Here is a 27,564-nt window from a genome sequence, read left to right on the forward strand (position 1 = left end):
GCTGGGGGTTGGGAAGGAGAGGAGGAGGAGGAGGAGGATTGACGACCTCTAGGGCGGGATCTTTGTCTGCCCCTGTACGACTTGTACAGCGTATTTTGTTGCTGCTGAGGCTGCTGCTGGGAAGGTCTGTAAGAGCGAAATGAAGATCTTCCGAACCCCCTGAAGCGTTTACCAGTAGTTCCTCTGGACTGAAGACCCAAGGAATTTGCAGTGGCCCTACTGTCCATAAAACGTTCCAAGGCAACATCAGCCTTCTTGCCAAACAATCCTGAGCCATCAAAAGGCAAGTCCAACAATGCAGACAGGACGTCCGCAGAGAACTCTGATGACTTAAGCCAGGCAGCCCTCCTGGTGGCCACAGATGAACCCATGACCCTTGCCACCGAATCAGCAGTGTCCAGGCCACTCTGAATCACCTGTCTCGCAGCTGCTTGAGTGTCTGAAATCACCTCCTGAAAATCCTTCCGGTCATCTTCAGGAATTTTCGGAACTAGCTGCTTGACAGAATCCATCAAGGCATGGATATACCTCCCCATCAGGCACGTTGCATTGGTTGACTTTAAAGCCATACTGGCTGATGAGAAGACCTTCCTGGCACCCTGATCTTGCTTCCTGGATTCCTTGTCCCCAGGAACCTGTGGGAAAGCTCCAGCAGACTTCTTAGAGCAAGCAGCCTGCACCACCAAACTCTCAGGCAAGGGATGAATAGATAAAAACGCAGGGTCCTCAGGTGCCACTCTGTACCTCCTCGCAACTGTTCTTGAAACTGCAGGAGCAGACAAAGGCTTCTTCCAAACCTCATAGATGGGCTCAGTCAAGGCCTCGTTGAATGGTAACACAGGCTCAACTACTGACGAGGGAGAATGAAGAACCTCAGTCAAGATGTTAGGCTTATAGTCAGCAGTAGGAAGAGTAATGTTCAAAAGGCTCGCTGCTTTTTTAATAACAGTGTGATAAGGCACCACATCCTTTGATGGCACATTAGAAACTGAAGCCAACTCCCATTCAGGTGACAGTTCAAGCCCACTGGCCTCACACAAATCCTCAAAAGGATCCTCAGAATCCCGTAACTCTCCTTCTTCAGTATCTGAATACTGATACCTATCCTCTTCCAGGAGTCTCTGAGCCCTTCTCCGAGACCTTTCCTTCACAACCGAAGCCAACGGGTTCGGAATCGACTCCGACGGCGCCGGAGCCGGCGTCGAACCCGACGTCGGACGAGGCTTCTCAGCTCAAGGTCGGACAGAATCTTGCCTCGGAGTCGTAGGCATCGGCGTCGATGTGACTGGCGTCGACGGAGTCGGCGTCGAGCGCTTCGGCGTCGACGACACCGGAAGTGTCGGAAAATGCCAATGCGGTGGTATAGCCGGCATAAAAGGCATGAAGGGCGCAGGGGCGTAAGCTTGGGGAACACCCAAGTTGAAAGCCATAGGACCCGTGGGACCAACAGGTGCACCAGACGGGAACATTGCCCTAGAATAGACACCAAACATGGCGTTCAGAAACTGAGATGGATCCTGACCTGGAGCTGGAAACTCAGGATAAGAATCTCTGGGTCGTTCCTGAGGAGGCGGAGTCGAGACGACGTCGACCTCTTCAACGAGTCCTGGAACCGGGGTCGACGAACCCGCAGGCACCGGAACCTCGACTTCACCAGCCCCCTGCTCCTCACCTTCATCCTCCTGACCAGAAGGATTGGATGGAACTGGAGAATGGACCTGCTCCTGTGAATCGGGCGAACCTGGTTGTGAAGCCTCACCAACAGAGACATGCTCCGACTCCGAAACCACCACCTCTTTACTCAGGAGCTTAACCTGGGACTTCGGTCTCGAACCAGAGTCTTTTCCGGAGCGATGACGTGACTCGTGGCTCCTCTTCTTGTGCTTCTTCCTCGAAGACTTCGAAGCGTGAGCTGAAGACGACTCAGAGCGAGACCTCGATCGAGACCTCGACCGACGAGTTCGAGACTTCGAAGATTTCTTTTCCTTCTTACTCTTAAGCTTAGCCACAAGGAGTTTCGCCTCTCTCTCTCTCAGCGCCTTCGAAGTCATCTTCTTGCAGCAAGCACAGTCCTCGACGTCATGGTCGGAGCTTAAACACCAGACACAGCAGTCATGTGGATCGGTGATGGACATAGTCTTGCCACATTCGCCGCAAGCCTTGAAACCAGTCTTCTTCGACGACATCTCGAAGAATATGAAGTTATACAGAATAAAAGGTAAATAGTAACAAAGTTACTGAAAAGCTACAGCACGATCCCTGAAAACCGTTAGCGTCGACGACGCGGAAAAAAGGGAACTGATGTCATCACGCCGGCGTGGGCCTATTGTAGGCGTCGGTGACGTCAGCGGAGTCGTGTCTCTGTGACGTCCGCATCCACGTCGGCGCGAAGCTACAAAAATAATTTCCGAATGTTGCTGACGCAAGGGGGATATTCACAAGGTGAGGAATCCACACGGCAGATGTATCTATCAGAAACGATGATGCACCGTGATGTACATGTAGAATTAAATCCATTTCAGTACACACCTGAAGGTTTTATGCAAGTAACGATGATGCACCTCGATGTGTGTGTAGAATTGAATCCATTCCAGTACAAACCTTCAGGTTTTCTCCCAGTAATTTATTTTATTTCGACAGTTTTGTAGAGCGCTTTCCAAGGCACATAAAGGTGATTTGACAAATACATATGAGTTAAAAGACTTAAGCAAATACATTCCTGGTACAAGTTAACAACTAGCACATATGAAAATGGTGGTGCACTTCGATGTACGTGTAGAACTGAATCCGTTCCAGTAAACACCTGCAGGCTTTCTCCCAGTAACGGTGTAGCACTTTGATGTATGTGTAGAATTGAATCTGTTCCAGTACACACCTGAAGATTTTCTCCCAGTAACGGTGAAGCACTTCGATATACGTGTAGAACTGAATCCGTTCCAGTGCACACCTTAAGGTTTTATCCCAGTAACAGTGGTAAACCTCAATGTTACTGTAGAATTAAATCCATTCCAGTGCACACCTGAAGGTTTTATCCCAGTAACAGTGTTGCACTTTGATGTAAATGTAGAATTTAATCCACTCTAGTACACACCTAAATGTTTTATTCAAGTAACGATGAAGCACTTCAATGTACGTGTAGAATCCAATCCAGTACACAGCTGAAGGTTTTCTCTGAGTAACGGTGGTGCACTTTGATGTACGTGTAGATTCAAATCAATTCCAGTGCACACATGAGGGTTTTATCTCAGTAACAATGATGCACCTTGATGTACGTGTAGAATTGAATCAATCCAGGGCGCAGCTGAGGGTTTCATCCAACTCACTGTGATGCACTTCGATGTACGTGTAGAATTGAATCCGTTCCAGTACACACCTGCAGATTTTCTCCCAGTAACGGTGAAGCACTTTGATGTACGTGTAGAATTTAATCCATTCCAGTACACACCTGCAGGTTTTCTCCAAGTAACTGTGGTGCTCCTTGCTGCACCATTAGATTTGTATCCTTTCCGGTTCATCGCTAGAGGTCCTAAGCCTGTAACTGTGTGGTGCACCGAGATGTACATGAAGATTGGATTCTGCACGCACATCGAGGTGCACCAACCTTACTAGTTTGGCAGCAAATCGTTGGCAATGGACTGGATAGTATTTGAGAAATACAATGAGGCGCACCACTATTACCAGGATGTAGCTTGCAGATTTCTAATGGCATGAATCCCATTCCAGGTGTACGCTGAGGTGCACCACGGTTGATGGGGTGAAAGGATAAGAAACCTGCAGCTGTAGACTAGAAATTGCAGGATTTAACTAGTGAGTCTTTGGCCTGCCAAGTGAAAATTGGGCTCACTCATAACAAAGACAAGATGAAGACTTTCGATAAACTTTTCCTTCGGCGTAAAACATTACTTAACTGTAACCCTCTGTTTTCAGTTTTCATTAGTACATTCAAGTGCTGTACAATTGCTTTTCATTTTTCGCAGATTGTCTCCAGGTGGGACTTGAAGGACTCATCCCTGCACCACTCTCAAGCCCACAATGAATATGGACAGACTCCATAGAGACTTTTATCCACCTATTGTTTTCTGGTTCTGCAAAGACTGCCTTTGACCCAGGGATGCAGGGGTCTTCTGGGGTTTAAAGGAAAAAAAGCTTGTGTTGAGCATCACCAAGAAAGACCTTGGTGATCTCTTGAGGTTTATTTATTCATACGACCTATGGGGCAATGAATGTTGGATATCAGTGGGAAGGTTTAGCAACTGGAATTCAAAATGAATGCAGAAACGCTCAATAATGAACCATGGTATGCAAGAGGCTGATCAAGATTACACTGACTTTCCATTCCTGAACTACTGAATCTATCTTATTAACATGGGTAAGCGACAGAGAGGGAAATAAGTTTTAATTTTCCCCACTGAAAGCCATCCAACTTGCTGAGCAGGACTTGCGAGTTAGATAAAATAAGAGTACATGCGGCCCTGCGGCTACCTTCCTTCCGGTCTTGCATTCCTCTCAGCTGGGGCAGACCATGAGCTGTGTTTGGAATGACGGATCACTTCCCAGCTTTCAGAACCATCGCACCATTTTATGGCTCTACATTACCCCTACTGTTTGAGATCTTGTGAAGCGGTCTTGTACTTGCATTCTATCTACCACACACCAGCATGAGTCTGCAGAGAGTTTGACATTTTCTATGGCTTGTTTCAAGACCACCCTTAAATACTGGAGCTGGCTGCTTCCATCAGTCCAAGACGAAGTCTCAATGTGCAAATTGTTGTTCTCTTCTTATATCTGCAGGAAAGTTCTATGATGTCGGGCAGCGGGGTGGAGCATGGCATTCTATGTTGAGGTCTCACTTAGAGAACATGGGCTGATTGGATAAGAATCAAAATGCTCTTCAGTATTAAACACTTCTGATCACTGATTGGTAAATTAGGAATCAACAGCATGGAGGAAAAGCAAATGAAATGCTGAATGCTGTGTATGGTGCCTCCCGCACTGCAGTTCAGTGGTTGTGTAAACTGAGGGGTAACAAGGAATCGGTGCAACAATATGTAGCATTGTTCCCTGATCGTTATGATCCAGATGCTCCTGCAAGCTCTTTGATGCAAAGTATTTGTCAAGATGTGATGTTTTCTTTTTGGGGGAGGTGGGGGGGTGGGCCTTAGGCAGCCAGCAGTCGTACCATATTTCTACCAGGGAATGTGCACCACTTCGAGACTTTGCCACAGCCAATGAGAGGATTGTTTTCCGGCGCCTTCATCCTTTTGACAGAGCTCAACGCAGGATGGAGGAGATGAGCAGGCAGCACATCCATTTGTACGTTAGTGGCAGCAACCACACTTCTGGCCACGCTTTTTGTGTTGTTTCTTCTCTCGGGCCTTGGCTGGCCTGTATTAACTGGCTGGATCGGTATCTGAAAACAAAGAGGCCATCTCTGTTCCATTGGGTTTTTGTGGATCTAAATCCAGCAATCAGCAATCTAGCAACAACTGTCTGTGAAGAACGGGGGAGGAGGATGAAACCGCACTGGGACATGCAGTGGGAGTGATGGAGACAGCTAGCTTCAGGCCTATGCTAACATTCAAACCTACCGTCTTCATGCTACACAGACAGGCGGGAGGCCATCTGTTTGTGGTCAAAACGATTGGCACACACTTGTGTGGCAATCGGGGGAAAGTGAGCGTTCTCCCGGACTGTAGACTACACCGAATAAGGAGCCTGCACAGCCTGGGCTTCAGGCATAAAGGTCTGTACCTCAATTGCTATCAATCAGTTTCCACAAAGTAATTAAACAGGCCACAGTCTGTATTTTGGGATGGTAGGTCACTTTGGGTAATCCGGTCTTCAACAGAGTATGCTGCAAGAAACCTGCATGGCAGATCATGTTGCTTACCTGCCAGGGGACTGGCGACAGGAGACGCCAGTGCAGGCCTACTTAGGTGGGACTCTTGACCCCATGGGACCTGTTTAAAAGTAGGCCCTTAACCACTAGCACTGGAGTCTTAGCAGGCACAGGTTCCTATATTCTAGGTTTCAAAAAAAGGAATGGTGGTAGTACGGCTCGTGTTGGGGTTTATTTGGATGCTATCTAGTTAGTCCTTAGCTAGAAGTTAGAGGTCAGCCTGAGTTTCCTCATCCCTGGGTGTTGATTTTGACTGTCACCTTCAAAGGTTCCTCGGGGGTTTTCTGTAAAACCCTCCAAACCTAAGCAACATGGCATAGTAAGCCCAACTGCATCCATCTTCGCAACTCAATCATGTTACAGCTTTTCACCTTGGATATACATGGGTTGCAGAGTCACAGCTGGTCTTTCCAAGGAAAGCATGCTTCTCACAAGGGGATAATATGTTACCTCCCAACATTACAGGCCTTTCAAGAAAAACTCCAGAATATCTTCTGCAGCAATGTCTCTTCTTGATGGGTGCTCGTTCCAATTTAAAAATGGCTTTGTGTTCTTCCACACTATTGTCTTTGGACATCTTAAGCACTTCCGGTGTTTCACGCGAGCAAAACAGGCTACATGATGAGCCCAATGCGGATATAAGGAATATTTGTGTGCGAGGTTCCAGGTGCCTTGTGGGTGGCAGGGTAACATAAGGATGAAACAGTCTATTCATGCCCTGAGGCAGGGCCCAAAATAAATCTCACAACAGAAGCTGACAAAAGGAGCTTAAAATATTCAGAATATCAGAATTAAGCCGCTGAATCTTAAGGTCTGAACAAGGTTACGGAAGGCAGGGCCACAGCCCAACTACTGACAGAAAAGGATGCATTTCTAAGCGGTGAAGTCTCAACGCTTACTGCTGCGTTCTTGGATACATAAAAAGAATACATAGCTTTCACCCCCTCTCAATTTTTATTCATTCAATGTTTTAGTATCTTGTGAGTCAGTACACAATGGAAGAACTCTGTAGACCAAAGCTCGAATGTTGGTTCTGGATATCTTGGGTTGTTGAACAAACAAAAAACATGCATCCCTGCGACCAGAAGTGTTCGATCGATGTAATTAATGGTAGATTCTTTTTGTGGGTTCGCCTCCAACACAAAAGGTTACAGACGAAAACCTGGTTACCCATCCCCTGTCCCCCCACACCCTCCTCACTTGTATTCATTATTTTTGTAATTCAATGTTTATTCTTATTGGGACATTCTTGAACAATCTAGACAAATGACCCACTTGTGAATTTAGAATTTAAATTTGGTCTACTTCTCAGTATAGATTTCTGGGAACTTACATGGTTTTAAATCTATTTGTTTGCACTCATGTTTTTGGTTTTTCTATTATGTTATTAAAACTTTATTATACTGATATTTCTTATGTTTTTGAACCACTCTTGTTTTGACTATACATATTTTCTCCAAGGCCCATTTTGATTTCAGAGTTACCCTTGTGCTTTGATAGGTGGTTTCTTCTTAAAATCAGAAGCAGCACCCTCCAGAGAAGCACTGTGAGAAGATGGAACAGTCCACGCAAAGAAAACAAGCATTTACAATGCAATGGTCTCGGCATTATTAAAGGTAGAGCTATTGGCATTGCTCATGACATTTTTTTTCTTTTTTTTTTTTAAACATAAATAAATGGTATTGTCTTTTACAATGGCAATAGGTGAGCATTAGAGAGTAGTAGAGAGTATTCACAGAGCCACCCACACTCACAGAGCTACACACACACACACACACACACAGAGCCACCCACCCACACCCAGAGAGCCACCCACACACACAGAGCCACCCACACACACGCAGCCACCCACACACACACACAACCACCCACACAGAGAGCCACCCACACACATAGAGCCACCCACACAGAGAGCCGCCCAGACACAGCCACCCACACACAGCCACACACACACCCACCCACCCACACACACAGCCACCCACACACATCCACCCACACAGAGCCACCCACCCACACAGAGCCACCCACCCACACACAGAGCCACCCACCCACCCACAAACAGATCCACCCACCCACACACAGATCCACCCACCCACACACAGAGCCACCCACCCACACACAGAGCCACCCACCCACACACAGAGCCACCCACCCACACACAGAGCCACCCACACACACACAGCCACCCACACACACACACAGCCACCCACACACACACACACAGCCACCCACACACACACACACAGCCACCCACACATACACAGAGCCACACACACACACTTAAACACCTCTAGCTAACACAAAGCCTTTCCACTTAGCATACATTTGCACGGACAGTGCACAGCCACAAACTGTCTCATCCTGCAGTAGATCAATGATACATGCCGCATCTGGAGCACCTTTCCATTCAACATGCAGGCACGCAGAATGCAACTGGGGAATTTCAAGTGCAGCAAAGCATTGTACTGTACAGTACTAACGTATCGTCCATGTTGAGTACTAAAACATACACATTCCAGCCATCATCTGGCTACTGTATGCTCCACCAGTGCCCCCTGCTGTAGAATTCAGAACACTGTCCCCAATGAATAGCGTGCACTGCACTAGAGACGAACCCATAGTCACAAGTGTTCACTATTCCGCACAAGCTTTCTTCTGTCAGGTGAGCCCTGACCCCTCTCCCCCCCCCCCCCCCCCCCAACCATACACACATACCCGTCGTGCAGGCACCAACAACAGCATGTCAGTGATGTGCGTGCAGAGCGTCAGAAGCAGTAAGAAAACCCTAGTGACAGGAGTGCACTGCATAAGAGACAACCTCCGTTACCAGTTCACAGCACCAGCACATCAGTGACAGGAGAGCACTGCAATATAAGCAGCACCCAGCTAGGAAAAAAATCAGTATCAATATGAGGAGAGTAACCCTTATACGTCAAGGGAACAGGGTAAAGTAAAGCTCAAACAAAGTAAAGGGAGTTCCCTTGAGTTTGCTGAATTTAGACTGGTCAGTCTATTGTCTAATAGGTGACCCACACACATTCAATCACTCCACAATATGTGTGTCTAAATTTAGGAAAGAAATCAGTCCTGCGCACCAAAATAAAAGTGGCCCACATTAGTGAACTAGAAAGCCCAAAAAAGTGCCCATGTTTACAAACTGGTGCAATTTTAAACTTGTGAAGGCATTATTTTTGCAATGTATGGATTTAAGCTTGCTGCAGGAAATGATTGTTTCCAGGGAGAGATCAACAGTAAAACCAGCCCAGCAGACATAAAACAGGCCCACGAACATCCAAAATATAAAACCTGCCCACACTCTTACTCTTAGACCAGCCTATCAGGCACTGCCTGCCTGCCCGATAGGTCTGTCGGACACTGTCTGTAATAGACACGGTTTATGCCCCGTAACTTCTGGGAAGTCAGGTCACAACCCTGCAGAAATTCTAATGTCTGCAAGGGTGATGAGAGCGCGGTAAATCCTATTCTAAAACTAAGCCTGTTTCTACGTGAGTTTTCCAAAGCTGCATTCTAATATTGCCGAGCAGTTTCTGATTACACTAGGGCAGTTTAATGACATTTATAGGAAATTATATCGAAGTTTAAAGGGCTATGCTCTCAATAGAGTTGATGAAAATCACTACTGTGGCTTAAAGAGTTGAAATAAAACGACATTTTGAAACCCGAGGAATAGAGAGGGAGAATAACGTGTGATTTATTATTAGAAAGAGGCCGGAATGCTTTCTTTGCCCATATCTAGAACCGATTACCGGTAAGCATCTTGCGCACATAAGTGCCAGAGGGATGTTCTGGGCCGACAAATGCCGGATGTACTTTTTTAATCAACGGGGAGGGGCTGCTCTGGACTCAGTTGGGGCGATGGCGAAGCGCTGCAAATACCGGCGCGTTTCCTTTCTGCGGAGGCAGCTACCCTGCTGACCGCGGTGGCACCGCCTCGCCTTCCGCGCGGGAAACCGTCTTATCTTTCCCAGCTGGTCTTTCATCCCCTTGAAGTGTAAATCCGCGCCCGGCGGACGGCCGACTAATGAACGCCGGGAGCGGGATCAGAGCCCGGTTACTGCTCGCCCCCGGAACCGGGCCAGAGAGGACGCGCGCCTCGGCGCTCCGGAGGGACGCGCAGAGACGCGGGCGTCTGAAGGAACGGGCGTCATCCCACCCAAGGCCTTGATGCAACGCGAGAATCGGCAGTAATTGATAAAATACATACTCGCATTTCCCAAATGGCCATCAAAAGAACATCTGAGCAACATGAAAGTGATTCGTAACACCATCTAAAAACTAGTACGTCACACTTTTTAGGGTTCGATTCCGAGCCAGGCGGGTAATTGGCGTGCATACGTACATGTAGCAGACTTCTGCAGGTACACAACAAATGACACCGTGTCTTTTTTCTACAGGCAATTACTTTTTCTAATGCAGAATACCCTTTACCTCATCAACTGGAAATCCTGCTTACTACAAAATAAGCGGGAGGGGGGCGGGAAACAGACGCTCTGAAATGCACACACGAGCGGGAGGGGGCGGGAAACACACACACGGACAGCAAAAATACACGGAGAGCGGGAGGGGGCGGGAAAACAAACAGGGGGCGGGAAACACACACACGGACAGCGAAAATACACGGAGAGCGGGAGGGGGGCGGGAAACAGACAGGGGGAAGAAGGCACGGAGGGAAACAGCCACGATCTTACCTTCACTGCGAAGGATCGAAAATGGCGGACACAAGCTCCGAGATTTTTTCCGATTTGGGGGCGTGGTTTTGATGTTCTGAGTGACGGACAACGTCACTGTCTAAAGAACATCAAAAATTACGCCCCCAAATCCGAAAAGGACGGAGCTTGTTTGGAGTGACGCATCTCTCCTCCAATGGCTGGCCTCCGTTTAGGAAGCCAGCCAATGAAGGACAGAGGGGGCACGGAGGCGGGACCTTCGCCGCTACTCAAACTCATTAAATCTCCGGCCTAAGACTGCGCAAGCGCAGCCTTTTAGGCCTTCGACCTAAAAAAATAACTAGCGAGCGAGTACTGAAAGGGGAAGTACCAAGAATAGGCCCACTCCCTCTCTTTGCAATCAGCACCCCCAGGATAATGACGGATTGGTGGAGTGAGAGGGAAGGCAGGAAGAGCTATGCTGCTCCTCCACCTCAGCCACCTCCAGGAAAACTGGCCTGTGCGGATGGTCATTGCTTCAGAGGAACTTGAGGAAACAATATCTGCCCAGTCTACTGCTTAGTCCTACTCACTGGGCCGGCCCTAGGAAAGGACCTTGAGCAGGCTAAGGAATCGATCTTGGTTGTTCCAATATGCTTGTGAAGTCACCCTTCAAAACAACATTTGCAATGCAATACGTCTCGCATTAGGAAGGTTTGAGCTATTGGTATTGTAAATGACACATTTTTTATTTATGTGTTGGTTTTGAAAATAGCGAAATTAATAGCTTTGTTATTTACAATGCCAATAGTTTTAACTTTCGCAAATGTGACACCTATAGCATTTGTAATGCAATATGTGTTGTATTTAGGTGACTTAGATGTATTGATATTACAAATAACAATGGTTTTTAATTTTTTTTTAATAATCAATACTTAAATAAAAGTTATTTTAATTTATAATGGCAATAGCTTAAACTTTTGTAAATAACTTTCGTGAAGATTATGTTCATTGTATTTTATTGTGAGGAAAATCCAAGAACAGAAGTGAAATATTAACATCTTTTTGTGACATTTGTAATAAAGCTTGAAACAAGGAGAGAACATATTTGAAAGGTTGCAGTTTGATGCTGTGGTGGCGCTGAGTGATGTTGTGGTGGCGACGAGTGATGCTGTGGCATTCAGTGATGGTGTGGTAGCGCATAGTGGAGTTTGGGTGCCCCTGAGTGATGCTGTGGTGATGCGATAGATAGAGTGAGGGCGATAAATAGATAGAGGGAGGGCGATAGAGTGAGGCCTTGTTTTGTAAATAAATAATTAAATACTTTTCTCTTACTATTAGCACAACTAAAGAATTAAAGCCTGTATTTTATTTACTGCTTTAAATAAACATTTACATGATTGAAAAGTATGCAATGGTGTCATGCTCATTGCACCAAAGTAAGCATGCAATACAAAAAACACATGATGAGTAACTTGCGCAATATGTTTCTGTACTGCCATTGGGAGGGGGGGGGGGTGTCTGGTGACGTTTGAGGGGCCACTGCGACCGATTATGGTGATACACAGGCGCATATCACATTGATGCCAGTTTTGTGAGACAGACAGGCAGACAGACCGACAGACAGACCGACAGATCGATAGATAGAGGAATCAGACAGAGGAGAGAAAAACACATACAGATAGAAATACAGCAAGAGAGGCTCGCATGAGGAAGCGAGAGATGAAGAGAGTAGGAGGACTCAAGATGGAGAAAGATGAAAAGAATACATACTTACAAAACAAACAGGGATAGCTCTGAAGCAAAGAATCTGAATCTGACAAAAAGAGATATGTGACCCGCTGAAACAGAAATCTCGTCCTGCAAAATTTAACAATAGCGAAGAGACATCTAGTGACCAAACACAACAGTAGCGATCACAAGCCTGAGGCTGAAAAGGGAGACACAGGCAGCCCCTGGAACGGACACAAGACAGCAAACTAATATTACGGGGCGTTCTCCCAGGCAATCACCAACCTCACCCGGCCGAAGGATGAACAGCAAGCCTGCAGTCTACACTGAGAGGCGGAAGAGAAATCCAGGAAAGACCTGGGCCAACCTCAGAGACTCGCATGCGACACCATACAGCATTCAATACCTGGGGACCTGCAACGCTTTGGCAAAACGTGCAAATCAATAGGTTAGTAACAACAAGTCACGCCAGTGAAGCGCTACTGAATAAACAGAGAGGGAGGATGAGCAGAAAAAGACTGAGCGCTGAGCAAGGGGAGAGGCACAGAAATGAGACAAGAATGAAACGAACCGGACTCCGGAGGTGTGAAGGGGAGGGGGGGGGGGGGGGGGGGGTTGCTGCTCCTGGGTGTTTCACTGCTCAGTGCCCAGCAGCCGGCCTGAATACTCTTCTGCGGCGATGCCTAACTCCTACCTCGGACGCAGCTTCCCCCTGACCTGCTGCAGCTTCACAGGCAAAGGAACATCACTGCGCTGCCGAAGATCACACAATCACAAAAAACCTGCTTTTCCAGACAAAAAGAGAACTAACCGGCCTGCTTTTACCCACAATCCCCATGACGTGTCAGGTCGGCATACTTTCAATTCTTTCTCGGGCGGAGGAGGGGCCTGCCTGCACAAACGACCTATGGAATATTTCGGCCTTTAAGAGACTTCTGCGCAGTCACTAACATTTGTTTAAAAAAGGTTTGGGAAACAAGAAAGCATTCAGCCTCAGGTCAAAAGTAAACCAATATTATTTAGCTCTCGAGCAAAAGCCAGTGAGACAAGAAGCAAATGCAAAATTCTTAGACAGATGCTTAACATTCTTTCCGGAATACAAATAAGAAACAAGATGCTGCAAAGGGGACAATTAACTACACCCAAAGAACCCCTAACATAAAAGAAATCACAGGGAAACACTGTATCGTGCAATATTAAACGCCACTAAAATTTCAACAAACTACTAAAAAACAAGTGTAAGCAATGTTCCCTCTGTCATTCTATTGCGCAGGCTTGGAGCATGACGTCCGTAAACATAACCAAGAGCACGCCTGCCCGAGACGCTACTCACAAGCGCACGCTCAGAGCGACGTCAGCACAGGATGGGCTCTTAGTAGGCACTGATCGCTGATTAGAGCAAGGAACAGAAGTTTTCCTAGGAAATAGCTCGGCGCTGAATTCAAGGAAGAAGGAGCTGCGTCCCGTGGTCCGGCCCCGGGGATCCCTTCTTGGAGCCGTGGAGCAGAAGCTGACGAAATAAAGGAGAAACGAGACAGAGAGGGGGGGGGGGGGGCGGGGGGAGGGGTGGGATGTGTGCGCGTGTCAGTGTGAGTCTGCATGCATGTGTGAGTGTTTGCGCACCTCAGGGATTCTGAGGCAGGAGATGGACACGGCGCCGGCCTGGACGTGCGCGTCCACAGAAACCAATCGCCGCGCGTGCCCGACCCCTGTCTCAGATTCCCAGGAGACGGGCGACATTAGTTGTCGAGCTGGACGCAATGCTTCGCATTGCTTTTCTCCAGCTCGACCGCATTGCTTTTCTCCAGCTCGACCTAAAAAAGTCACCTAGTAAGGCAGCGCAGAAGTTAGCACTGGGCTAATTCCTTAGAAGTTTGTCTTGGCCTAAAAGAGAAGATGCACCAGCAAACCCCTGGCAACAAAAGGGGATTGTTTCCCACTGGGTTTTGGGACTGGGATGGGGATGAAGGTAAATTAACCCATGACATATGGCACATGCCGTAAGGACATCTTGGGAGACACATTTTCATCACTTTTATAAGTGACCTAAGGGCAGCCGAGGGGTTGTATGGATTTAGTGTTCATGATCGGAATGTTAAGATGTTGCATTATATCTGTCAGACAAATTGTTGCAAAATATACATGATTAGTTACATTTCAAAGAAAGTATGCATAAGCTAGTGGAGTGTCTTAGTTAACACATCTTTATGAGGTGGTTGGTCAAGGGAAAAACATCTGTATGTAACAAACATGCATGATAATAAAATTATATTTACGATAAAACATGTAAGAAAACTGTAAGGAAATACTTCTTTTTATAAATTCACCCCTACATTTTTAGGTTTCGCTGGGGGACGGAGCCTTTAGGCTCCGCCTCCAGAGAAATCTGTAGTTTCTAGTATGGGTGACTTGAACACGCCCCTCTGCTTCATTGGCTAGCTCCATAAATGGAGGCTAGCCATTGGAACAGAGAGGAGTCCGTCATGGCCGGAGGAGACTCGGGGGCGTTCCCGAGATTCTTTGGCTTTTGCCGACGTCACGCGACGTCAGGCGAAAGCCGGGAACGCCCCCGAATCTGTTCCGGCATTGCCGGCACCTCCCTTGCTGCTCGGGACGGGTCTCCTTATTATGCCCAGGTCTGCAGGTGAGTGACCTTCCCCCTCCCTCCCTTTCTCCCCCTCCCTCCCTTTCTCCCCCTCCCTCCCTCCCTCCCTTACTGCTCGATCCCCGCCCGGGGGTTTCTTCAGCCGGCCGGCCAATCCTAGCGCGGCCGGCCGGAAGTGCCCGCCCCCCCGCCGCCCGGGGGAAGAAGGAAGACGGCGGCCCACAAGAAGTATGGCGGCCAGGCTCAGCCATCGGGACTCCATGGGAGGGGGAGAAGCCGCGCCTCCTCCCGGGCTCCTCCAGCAGCATTGGCGGCGGCTCGGGGTGCGTGCTTGAGTTGCTGCCAGCCGAGAGCGGAGGAGGGAAGCCCGACTCGCCCAGCATGAGCCACGAGCCCTGTGGGAGGCACTAGGACCCAGGGCCGCATGAAGGACAACAGGTAACCATTATTTTTCAGGACATTCCCAATCGCTGTCACCCATCCAGGTTCTGCATACTCCTCCCTGCAGCAGTTTTACAACCTTCCCTCCCAGCATGGAGTTACCACTACATTATCTGACAGCATCCGTGTTTCCCGCGGCCAGCATCACTGTGCCACCCTTACTGACACTAGCATGCCTCCTACCAACACGCCCATGTACTTGAATCATGATAGTGTCATATTACCATCGGTGTCATTTCTGGTGCACCCTTGCAAGCAGCAGTGTATTTACTACGCCAGCATCATTGTACACCATGCTGGTATCCGCATACTATTACCTGAGATTAAAATACCGCCGCTATCATCGGTACAGTGTTTTACCAACAATGAAGTCTCATTCACAGCATCTTTCACTGAACAAGCATCATCGTATCTCGTATCCCCCCCCCCCGCCATCATCATAGTAGGGTAGTAGCCCTTTTTACCGGCACCTGTGTCTCCCCTGCCATCAGCGTGCCTCTCACGTCTGGCAGGATAAGGTCACCCTGTTCGGTGCACACGTCAGAACCCCCTGCCCCCTCCTGCTTTGGACAGTTCACTTCCCCCTCCGGGCTAGTTCACTTCCCCTTCTACAACTGTTCCCGACTGCTCTCTCCAGGCACACCTTATTTTCCAGAGTATAGGCCATACATATATTTGTGTGCGCACAACAATCCTTATTATTCACTGGTCATTTGCATATACAGAACTGCTTGTACTTGAACGTATTTTTATGTCTATGTGAGGCCATTCGACCCTGTTTATTGTATATGCTGTATTACAACCCAAAAGTGGAGTGTTCACTATCAGAACCGTCTAAGATTACCAACCTCTTGACTCATCCAATCCGCGCCAGTGTACCTCCTCTCCTCCCTTCTGTGTGTTTAGTGTCAGTGGGCCAATCCCTGGGATCTGACTGCCAAAGTTTATTCTGGACGGAGAGCTCCAATTACACACCGCGTGCGTTTGATCTATGTGCACGTCTTTATTGGTTTCGTTTTGCACTGCATACAGCTTCTCCTTTATATTCTCTTTTGGGTCCAGAGACTTTATAAAGCGCACACCGTGAATGAAAAGATCACCGAGCCCCTTTATTCGAAATATTTACTTTTGGGTCCAAAAGGGTGGTGTAGTGTCATTTGCTGTATTTTTTCCCTTTGTTTACATTAAACAAGCCCTTTTAACTTGTGTGATATGATACTGCAGCATGCCCTCAGAAAGCATCTTGCCGTTAATCCCAGTAAAGAACAGAGAAAATGAAAGTGGACGGTGTGTGTAGTGTAGTAAAAAAGTATAATCGCACGCAACAGAACTGGAACAACTAACTCAACAGGTTTATTTGTGTGGTCGAGAGTTGTCCAATAATAACGCCCACGAAGAGCAGACAGGAGCCTCTCGAAACGCTGCTGTCCTGGCCTATCATCAAGTTGGGATGTCAGATGGACCAACAGCAGCAACCAGGGCAACAGAATCCACATCCAAAAGTAAACATGTAAGAAGACACGTGCACATAAGGAACACCTGCATATGAATAATACAAAGCCCCAATATATCTCCCTTTCTTAACAAAACAAGAGAGTGAGAATACATACACCATAAGATAAGAAATGTTCAAACCAAGCTGTAAAAACAAAAGCGATACAGTGAAAAAGGAGAATACACAGTATCACCTAATACAAATAATAATTGTATTTTACAGGCAACACAGTTATCCTTCTAGTACCATTGCCAGTGGAATCAGAAGTAGAAGAATTAGAAACATTAGTGTTAAGATCACTGATTCTTCAACCTCATCACTCGCTTCCTGGTAACTTGACTCTGTGTGAGTTTGAGATGAATTCATATAATTTACAGTGACACATTCAGGAATTTGAATATCAGGCTGATACATGGAATGTGTGGTAACACTGCCAGAAGTAAAGTCTTTTACCTCTACACCTACATCCCATGTAATACAACTACTTCTCTCACTATCATAAACAAGCGTCTTTTTCTCTGTTAACTCCTTCTGAATGGTTTGGTACTCACAACCGCTCCTTTTATTCAACATCCACAATTTTTAAGCAAAACAGCAGAACGTGTGACTCTTACAATTTGAGTAGGATGAGATGCTAAAACTTACAAGAGCAGGCGGCACAGATAACTTATCAGCAGTAATAATAAAAACAGCTATTCCCCTTGTTGGACTGATGCTGGTGGTTTTTCAACTCAAGAGTGGACGGAGGCCTGCTAACCAGAGCTCAGTGCCAGTGTTCTAACCCCTTACAGAGTGTATGTCAAATTGGCTATCCCCAATTGGCATAAACTGAGTTAAAAAAACTGAGTAAAATTGGCATAAGTTAACTTACTTATAAGCCCTAGTACACAGCTTTCCAAACTATGTGGCGGACACATAAGTGTGTCGCGACCCATATGTAGGTGTGTCGCATCGGCGGAGTCGAGCTGCAGGGGCTCTTAGAAGGGGCGAAGCAACAACAAAGCCCTATTAACATACACATGGTCTTTAACCCCTTCGATGCTGATGACGAGCTCAGCTCGTCATCACCCACGGGTGGCGTGTGCTGATGACGAGCTGAGCTCGTCATGTATCGCGGTAATTTAAAAAATGCCGCACAGCGCAAAAATCGCTGCAGCAGCGATGCGGTTAAAGACCTGTGAAGTGCTCGGGTGCGGCTGTGAGCGGTCCTGGGCTGCCACACACGACAGGGGGGTGGGGGGTGGGAGGGGGATGGGGTCTAAAGTAGAGAAATGTCCGGATTTTACAACAGCGTCCGGGTAAAACATCCAAATGTCCCGGTTTTAGTATGCTGTTTAGATCACCCCCACGGGCCTCCCAGCAACAGGCAGAGTGGCGCTACAGGGACTCTAATATGAATAACAACAAAGCCTTATTAGCACATTAAATGGTCTTTTAAAGACCTGTGAAGTGCTCGGGTGCGGCTGTGTGTGTGTGCCCCCAGAAGCTGTCTCAGCCCGGGACGACACACAAGACGGAGGGGGGCGGGGGGAGGAATTCATTTGTGGATAGTCCATTTGGCAAAGGGCCCTTCAATGGGTGAATATGGTGGGTTATTGGGTCCAGAGGGTTGGCCTGGGGCAGCCCTGGGATCGCGGTGCATTGGAAAGAAAAGCTGCCAAGAAGCCCTATAGAAGCTTTCACATTTACATCATTCTGCACGCTGCGGCTCGTAACCTTACGAAAACAAAAACAAACAATTAAGTTCAATGGAGAATGCCTGTGTGAGCCATGGGCATGGGGGAGTGTGGGGGAGGGAGTGGTGAGGGGCGCTGCGCACCTGGGCACCACCAATAATGGAAAATGTGAAAACGATTTAAGAATGAAAGCAACATTTTTTCCTCTTTATCACAGACCCGTATGGAACCCACAGAATATGTTGGTCGGGGAGAGGGAGGGAGTGAGACAGAGGGAGGGAGTGAGATAGAGAGGGAGGGAGACAGACAGGGAGGGAGACAGAGTGAAACTGAGAGAGTGAGGGAGAGGGAGAGGGAGGGAGACAGTCAGAGGGAGACAGTCGGAGGGAGAGGGAGTGAGACAGAGGGGGACAGACAGGGAGGGAGACAGAGAGTGAAACAGAGGGAGACGGAGGGAGAGTGAGACGGAGTGAGACAGTCAAGAGGGAGAGGGAGTGAGACAGTCGGAGGGAGAGGGAGTGAGACAGTCGGAGGGAGAGGGAGTGAGACAGTCGGAGGGAGAGGGAGTGAGACAGAGGGAGTGAGACAGAGAGGGAGGGAGACAGAGAGGGAGGGAGACAGAGAGGGAGGGAGACAGAGAGGGAGGGAGACAGAGAGGGAGGGAGACAGAGAGGGAGGAAGACAGAGAGGGAGGAAGACAGAGAGGGAGGAAGACAGAGAGGGAGGAAGACAGAGAGGGAGGGAGACACAGAGGGAGGGAGACACAGAGGGAGGGAGACACAGAGGGAGGGAGACACAGAGGGAGGGAGACACAGAGGGAGGGAGACACAGAGGGAGGGAGACACAGAGGGAGGGAGACACAGAGGGAGGGAGACACAGAGGGAGGGAGACACAGAGGGAGGGAGGGTGACAGAGGGAGGGAGACACAGAGGGAGGGTGACAGAGGGAGGGTGACAGAGGGAGGGTGACAGAGGGAGGGTGACAGAGGGAGGGTGACAGAGGGAGGGTGACAGAGGGAGGGTGACAGAGGGAGGGTGACAGAGGGAGGGTGACAGAGGGAGGGTGACAGAGGGAGGGTGACAGAGGGAGGGTGACAGAGGGAGGGTGACAGAGGGAGTGAGACAGAGAGGGAGTGAGACAGAGAGGGAGTGAGACAGAGAGGGAGTGAGACAGAGAGGGAGTGAGACAGAGAGGGAGTGAGACAGAGAGGGAGTGAGACAGAGAGGGAGTGAGACAGAGAGGGAGTGAGACAGAGAGGGAGTGAGACAGAGAGGGAGGGAGACGGAGAGGGAGGGAGACGGAGAGGGAGTGAGACGGAGAGGGAGTGAGACAGAGGGAGAGGGAGGGAGACGGAGGGAGACGGAGAGGGAGGGAGACGGAGAGGGAGGGAGACGGAGAGGGAGGGAGACGGAGAGGGAGGGAGACGGAGAGGGAGTGAGACAGAGGGAGACGGAGAGGGAGTGAGACAGAGGGAGACGGAGAGGGAGTCAGACAGAGGGAGGGAGACAGAGAGGGAGTCAGACAGAGGGAGTCAGACAGAGGGAGGGAGACAGAGAGGGAGGGAGACAGTCGGAGGGAGAGGGAGTGAGACAGAGAGGGAGTGAGACAGAGAGGGAGTGAGACAGAGAGGGAGTGAGACAGAGAGGGAGTGAGACAGAGAGGGAGTGAGACAGAGAGGGAGTGAGACAGAGAGGGAGTGAGACAGAGAGGGAGTGAGACAGAGAGGGAGTGAGACAGAGAGGGAGTGAGACAGAGAGGGAGTGAGACAGAGAGGGAGTGAGACAGAGAGGGAGTGAGACAGAGAGGGAGTGAGACAGAGAGGGAGTGAGACAGAGAGGGAGTGAGACAGAGAGGGAGTGAGACAGAGAGGGAGTGAGACAGAGAGGGAGTGAGACAGAGAGGGAGTGAGACAGAGAGGGAGTGAGACAGAGAGGGAGTGAGACAGAGAGGGAGTGAGACAGAGGGAGTGAGACAGAGGGAGTGAGACAGAGGGAGTGAGACAGAGGGAGTGAGACAGAGGGAGTGAGACAGAGGGAGTGAGACAGAGGGAGTGAGACAGACGGAGAGGGAGTGAGACACAGAGGGAGTGAGACACAGAGGGAGGGAGACACAGAGGGAGGGAGACACAGAGGGAGGGAGACACAGAGGGAGGGAGACACAGAGGGAGGGAGACACAGAGGGAGGGAGACACAGAGGGAGGGAGACACAGAGGGAGGGAGACACAGAGGGAGGGAGACACAGAGGGAGGGAGACACAGAGGGAGGGAGACACAGAGGGAGTGAGACAGAGGGAGACGGAGAGGGAGTCAGACAGAGGGAGGGAGACAGAGAGGGAGGGAGACAGAGAGGGAGGGAGACAGAGAGGGAGGGAGACAGAGAGGGAGGGAGACAGAGAGGGAGGGAGACAGAGAGGGAGGGAGACAGAGAGGGAGGGAGACAGAGAGGGAGGGAGACAGAGAGGGAGGAAGACAGAGAGGGAGGAAGACAGAGAGGGAGGAAGACAGAGAGGGAGGAAGACAGAGAGGGAGGAAGACAGAGAGGGAGGGAGACACAGAGGGAGGGAGACACAGAGGGAGGGAGACACAGAGGGAGGGAGACACAGAGGGAGGGAGACACAGAGGGAGGGAGACACAGAGGGAGGGAGACACAGAGGGAGGGAGACACAGAGGGAGGGAGACACAGAGGGAGGGAGACACAGAGGGAGGGAGACACAGAGGGAGGGAGGAATACAGAGGGAGGGTGGAATACAGAGGGAGGGAGACACAGAGGGAGGGTGACAGAGGGAGGGTGACAGAGGGAGGGTGACAGAGGGAGGGTGACAGAGGGAGGGTGACAGAGGGAGGGTGACAGAGGGAGGGTGACAGAGGGAGGGTGACAGAGGGAGGGTGACAGAGGGAGGGTGACAGAGGGAGGGTGACAGAGGGAGGGAGACAGAGGGAGGGAGACAGAGGGAGGGAGACAGAGGGAGGGAGACAGAGGGAGGGAGACAGAGGGAGGGAGACAGAGGGAGGGAGACAGAGGGAGGGAGACAGTCGGAGGGAGAGGGAGTGAGACAGAGGGAGGGAGACAGAGAGGGAGGGAGACAGAAGAGTGAGACAGAGGGAGGGAGGGAGGGAGACAGTAGGAGGGAGACAGTCGGAGGGAGTCAGATGGAGGGAGACAGTTGGAGGGAAAGGCCACCTCCGCCACTGATTCCCTCACTATTACCCTTTAACAGTGCCCCTCAAGTCTCTGTGTGTGTGTGGTGGGGTGGAGTGTGTGGGGGGTGTGTGTGGGGATGTGTGGAGGGGTCGTGTGTGTGTGTGTGTGTGGGGTGGTGTGTCTGTGGGGTGGTGTGTGTGTGGGGTTGGATGTGTGTGTGTGGGGCCCGAACCCACCATAGGTGGTTCGGGCTCACTCGCTGCGCTTCCTCGCGTTACCTTGTCCCTGAAAATGTTTTCATAAAAGGGTGTGTCACCAATATGAACAGTTTGGAAAGCTGTGCCCTAGTATATGGTACCCAGAGTACCAAGGGCATGTAAGGCAGAGAGTCCACCCAAGGCTGCAACACTGATTGTGCAACCCTTTGTGTGAAAAAGTAAACAATGGCTTCCAGCCTGCCCCGGTAGACTGGAAGGGAAGTGTTTACACTGCCAGTTCGACTTTGCCATACAAACCAATGGCAATGACACCACTTCCCTTAACAATATATGTAGGTCTCCCCTAAAGACGGCCTACAGACCCCCAAGGCAGCGAGCTGTATGTTAAGTGGGACATGTATGTCTATTTATGGCCTTGCAGCAAACCCTTTCAAGCTGTCGTTTTCTTGTGGAAAAGTTAGTAGCCTAATCTTTTTTTTTATTTTTTATTTAAAAAAAGTTTTATATAGCGCGGACAAGATCTTTGCAGATATCAGAGCGCTTTACATAGAGGGGTACATGAGGGGGCGTAATCATACAAATAAATCAATAGATCAAAACAGTACAAATAGGTTACATAGAGGGGTATATGAGGGGGCATAGTCAGATAGATAATTCAATAAATCAAACAGTACAAATAGGTTACATAAAGGGGTATATGAGGGATCATAGTCAGATAGATAAGTCAGTAAATCAAACAGTACAAATGGGTGACTGCAAAGCCAATCATGTGAGCAATGAGACAACTCATACAAGTAGGCAAAGGGGTCAAGCATGTAGTACAGATCGGTGTCGAATGTTAACAGAGTTCTAGATACTGGTTCAAGTGTATTTAGCCACGAGGATAGCTTTTACTTCTTTTTTAAAGAGTGTAGTGGAAGAGATAAGCCTGGTTTCTGAAGGGAGTGAGTTCCAGATCCTAGGTGCCATTCCCGAGAAGGATCGCTTATATGTTTTTTCCTTCCGGAATCTTCGCGGTTTCAGCAGAAGATTGTGTGTGCCTCTAGTGTTTCTGGTTCAGCCAGAGATTGTCAGTTTCTGGGCGAGGTAGCCGGATGATTTTAGGTGAACCGCCTTGTGTGTCATGCAGGCGATTTTCAGGTGTATTCTGGCTTCAAATGGCAGCCAATTCAGGGATTTCAAGTCAGGGGTAATGTGGGAGTGCTTTTTTGACCCAGTGATGAGTCTCGCTGCAGCGTTTAGGGAAGCTCTTAGTGGTGCGGTTGGGGTTAGGGGGAGTCCGCATAGGGCGGTGCTACCGTATTCAATTCGGGGGATGACTATTGCTTGTACTGCGGTTTGGAAGTCTTTGGCTGGGAGGAAGGGTTTAAGTTTCCTCAGAGTATTGATCTGGAAGTTCGCTCCCTTAGTTGCCTTGCTGATATGTTGCTGCATGTTGAGATTGGTGTTGAGTGTTATGCCTAAAGATTTTGCTGAGTCCCCGATGGTGGGTTGGACATTGAGTGCAGTTAGGTGTTTAAGCCAGGTTTGAGTGGTGGAGATCTTAGCTGGAGGTGAGATCAGAAGGAACTCTGTTTTCAGGGCATTGAGTTTGAGGTGATTATCGGCAAGCCAGGATTGGGTGCATCTGATTGTTGAGTTCAGGAGCAGGATGTCATTGGGGGATTGTAATTTGAGATAAAGTTGGGTGTCATCGGCGTACATGTGAAAGTGTACATTGGATGCTTGTAGCAAGGTGATGAGTGGTTCCATGACTAGGTTGAACAGAGTTAGGGATAAAGAGGAGCCCTGGGGGACGCCTAGCGTTACAGGTATTGGCGAGGACATCAGGTTGTTGCTCTTGAATTTCTGCGACCTGTTGTGAAGAAAGGAAGTGAACCACTTGAGAACAGTTCCAGATAAACCCATTCTTGTATTTAGTAGTTCTAGAAGATTCTCATGTTTAACGGTGTCAAATGCTGAAGAGAGATCAAGAAGGATGAGGAGGCAAGTGTTGTTTTGGTCTAGCATTTGAAGTGAGTCGTCAATTATGTGCGTCATGGCCGTTTCTGTACTGTGTCCTGCTCGGAAGCCTGACTGGTGAGGGTTGAAGAGATCAAATTGTTCAATGTGTTTAGTCAATTGTAGTTGTGCGCATTTTTCCAGGAGTTTGGCGAGAGTGGGAATATTGGTAATGGGTCGGTAGTTCTTGAGATCAGAGGGGTCGGCTGTGGGTTTCTTTAGTAGAGGTGTGACTTGACCAACTTTGAGGGAGTCAGGTATGCTTCCTTGTTGGAGAGAGCTGTTGACAATTTTAGTCCAGAGAGGGAGAAGCAAAGGGGTAAAGTCTTTTACTGCAGAAGCAGGAAGGGGGTCCGTGAGGTGATTGGATGGTTTCAGGGTGCTGAGCAGTTTGCCAATTTCTTCTTCCGAGTATGTGCCAAAGGTTGACCATGTAGCATTGTTTTTTGGTTCAGCGGGTGCTAGGCACTGGGGTTTGGAGTGGAGGCTTGCGTCAATAAGGAGATCGCTTTTTATGTTGTCAGTTTTTTGGATAAAGAAAGCAGCGAAGTCTTCACAGGAGGGTGCTTTACTCACAGTGTTGAGTGGTTGGGGTTGTTCCTTGAATTGTGATCTGATTAGCTCAAACAGTTTTCTCGGGCGGTTTTTTGCTTGGTCGAGCTGGAGGCTGAAGAAGTCTGATTTTGTACGTTTTATTTTCCTGAAGTAGGCGTTTCTCTTTTTCTTCAGGTCTTTTAGGTGCATTGCAGAGGGAGCTGATCTCCAGATACGCTCTGCCATTCGCATGTCTCGTCTATCCTCATTGAGACTCCCGTCGTACCATGGGTTGGAGATTTTAGTAGAGACTCTTTTTAGTTGCATAGGTGCAGCCTCATTAATTATTGAGGTCATAGCGTTGAGATAGTGGTCAGTCAGGGTTTGAACGTCCGTATCGCCTGTCGGTGGAAGTAGGAGATTGCACCTGTTAGGGGGCAAAGAGCCTGGGTTGAGTTTTTTCATGTCTCTTTTCCAGACTTCCGGCTTGGAGAGTTGAGCCGGGTTAACTAACTTTTTCATTGATGAAGAATGTGATAATATGGTGATCTGACCAATCACAGGGTTGGATGGACTCGAGTAGGATAGAGTCCTCTTTGGAGATGATCAGGTGAAGGATAGAGCCTTTCTCATGGGTCGGGCTGTTGCATATTTGGGTGAGGTTAAGGGCGTCGAGGAAATTTTTAAGACTATTTACCACCGCGTCATTGCGATCGTTCCAGTGGAGGTTAAAGTCCCCAAGGTATATTTGGGTGAGCTGCCGCCCAGAATTGGTTGAGATCATATCCATGATTTGTTGGGAAAAGGTGAAGTTGTCCCTGGGAGGGTGTTAAATGCTGTGAAGAGAACATATCGGTTTGCCCTCACTGATAATGTCGAGGCAGATGTATTCACAGGATGTTGGGGATGGTAGTGAGGTGGAGTTGGCTATCAGAACAGAGATGTTGTTCCTGTAAATGCATGCGATTCCACCACCTAATTTGCCTGATCTGTCGAGCCTGATAATGTGGTAGTTGGGAGGAACTAGAATGTCCATTATAGGTGTCGAAGATTCAGTTAGCCAGGTTTCAGTCAGGATGATTATGTCAAGGTCCAGCGATAAGATGAGATCAGCAATGGCACTGGAATGTTTCGAGGCCGATCTGCAATTGAGGAGGGTGCATTTGAAACGGGGTGTGTTGGGGGTGGTGGGTGGTTCTAGAGCGAGGGGGACTCTTCTAAGGTTATTGGGGATGGAGGATCTGCTGTTTAGTGTGGGGGGTCTAAGGGGATTTGAGTGTATCGTGGGAATGGTGAGGTGTGGGGTGGTTGTGTCATTTTGGGGTGCTGGGTCATAGGAGCGGAGAAGGGTGAGTGTGTCGAGGTCAGAAGTAGGGTTGTGGGTACGACGAGGGCGGTTGTTGCGATTGTGAGCTGGGATTGAGGTCCGGTTGGGGGAGAGTTGAGTGAGAGAGTTAATCGGGAGGGCGGAGGACAAGTTGGGCTGGGAGGTGAAGTTGTGTGAAAGGTTGCAGGGACGACGAGGGGGCCGAGGGCAGTTGTTGCGACTATGAACAGGGATTGAATCGGCCAATACAGGGTTACAGGCTGGCACCCCAGCCTGGCTACATCTGAATTGGAATACCTAACTTAAGTTAGCAAATTATTTGCACCATTAGACCCGTCCTGTTGCTCAGGTTGAATTTAACCTCATCAGCGCGGCGCAGATTCCTGCGCTGTGCTGAACGTTCTAATAAGCTAACGGGCTCATGACGAAACGGTTCCGTCATGAGCACAGGCCAACTGACGCTCATGACGGAACCGTTCCGTCAATAGCATCGAAGGGGTTAATAGGAAGAGGTGTGGCGCAGCGGCCAGGGCGACTGATGCCGGACGCTGGGGATCACGGTTCGATCCCCCGCACCGGCGGCAGGGGTCAGCCCAGCACCATGTGACTCTGGGCAATTGCTCGCTTAATCTTCCTGACGGCCCCCAGCGCCGAGATGCCTACGGCTAGCTGCGCGCTTTACAAATACTGGATTTACATAATGTCATTATTAAAGTAAATCAACTTTTAGAAACTTGCCACTCTGACCTAGTTGGTCCAGTAGCCTTACAGACAGCATTCTGCTCGCCTGGGGAGTGGTGTAAACAACTCCCAGTCCTCAAAACAACAGAAGCAAGCTGCAAGATGAGGTGTCTCCTCCCCTTTGAGGGATGTTCCTTTGGGTGTTAGCCCAAAAGGCGAGCTTGAAAGGCGAATTTCCTTTAGTGGACAAATGGCTTTAACACTCCTGAGTGGCTGCCCTTTGTTTAGGCAGACAAGCTGGGAACAGGACCAGAGAGGGAAGACCAGTGCCAAAACAGGTTTTCCAGTGGGAGTGTAGCCCACAGATAGCCAAGCCTCTAGGGTGGGCTACCAAGCTCCTAACAGCAGAGGGAGTGGGCAGAATAGTGTACTCTGGGATTGTTAGGTGCCACAAATTTCTGGAAAGTTGTCACCAGAAGGGAGGGGATCTGGTAGCCCGTTTGCTAGTGAATTAGTAGCCCCTTGGGGCACTTTCCTGGGATAAATATGGCACCCCTGACCCTCAGATCACATTGGCATTGTAACCAGGACTGAAGGACTGCTGTGCTGCCCCTGGACTGCAGAAAGAGGCTGCACAGTCTGTTGGACTGCACCTACTGCACTTTAGGACTAGCGAAATTGGGACTGTGTCTGTGGCTACTGGCATGGGGTAAAGTCATGCCCAGCCCCAGACCAAACAAGTAGCTCCAAGGATCAGTTGGCTGATCCCCTAGAACCAGTTCTAGAGACAAAAGAACGAAGAAACCCAAACCGATAAGTTGGTTGCCAAATCCACAAACTCACCGATAATTGCCGCTGGCCGCTCCAAGAGACCGATCCTTGAAGGGCAAAAGTTGCACCTGAGTCGGCCAGGCCTGGGATAGTTGACAAAGTCTGGATTGGTCACCCAAAAGGGACACTAGCCTCTGATTCTTCTTTAACTTCTGTGCTTGGTGACCAGTAGCCCAGCCACAGCTGGCCTTCCACTGTCTTGAAGAGGAGTTTGTGGAACCCCAGACCTCTGTGGACAAAGTTGCCCCACATCACCTGTACACAGAAAAATCATCGACAGCATAGCAAATAGAGCATCTTTTCATCTAGTACCCCTAG

The 27,564-nt window shown here is 49.1% G+C and overlaps 2 protein-coding genes across 5 annotated transcripts in view; both read right to left on the minus strand.

Moving 5' to 3' along the window:
• The window catches only part of LOC147673016 (cold-inducible RNA-binding protein-like), a 46,935-nt gene that overhangs the window by 10,346 nt on the left and 9,025 nt on the right, over window positions 1-27,564 (minus strand). The gene's annotated exons all lie outside the window — the stretch shown is intronic.
• Window positions 6-4,900, minus strand: LOC147673017 (uncharacterized). Its single transcript, XM_086946681.1, has 2 exons — window positions 3,020-4,900; window positions 6-2,875 (listed from the first exon to the last, which is right to left on the minus strand). The coding sequence occupies exon 2, from the start codon at window positions 2,184-2,186 to the stop codon at window positions 1,233-1,235; it is 954 nt and encodes a 317-aa protein (XP_086802807.1). The 5' UTR covers window positions 2,187-2,875; window positions 3,020-4,900; the 3' UTR covers window positions 6-1,232.

Source organism: Lissotriton vulgaris, chromosome 12 (genome assembly GCF_964263255.1).
Source record: "Lissotriton vulgaris chromosome 12, aLisVul1.2, whole genome shotgun sequence".
NCBI lineage: Eukaryota > Metazoa > Chordata > Amphibia > Caudata > Salamandridae > Lissotriton > Lissotriton vulgaris.

What these genes read in the sequence shown, in the direction of transcription:
- LOC147673017 (XM_086946681.1), bottom strand. Translation starts at nt 2,186, where the DNA reads ATGTCGTCGAAGAAGACTGGTTTCAAGGCTTGCGGCGAATGTGGCAAG.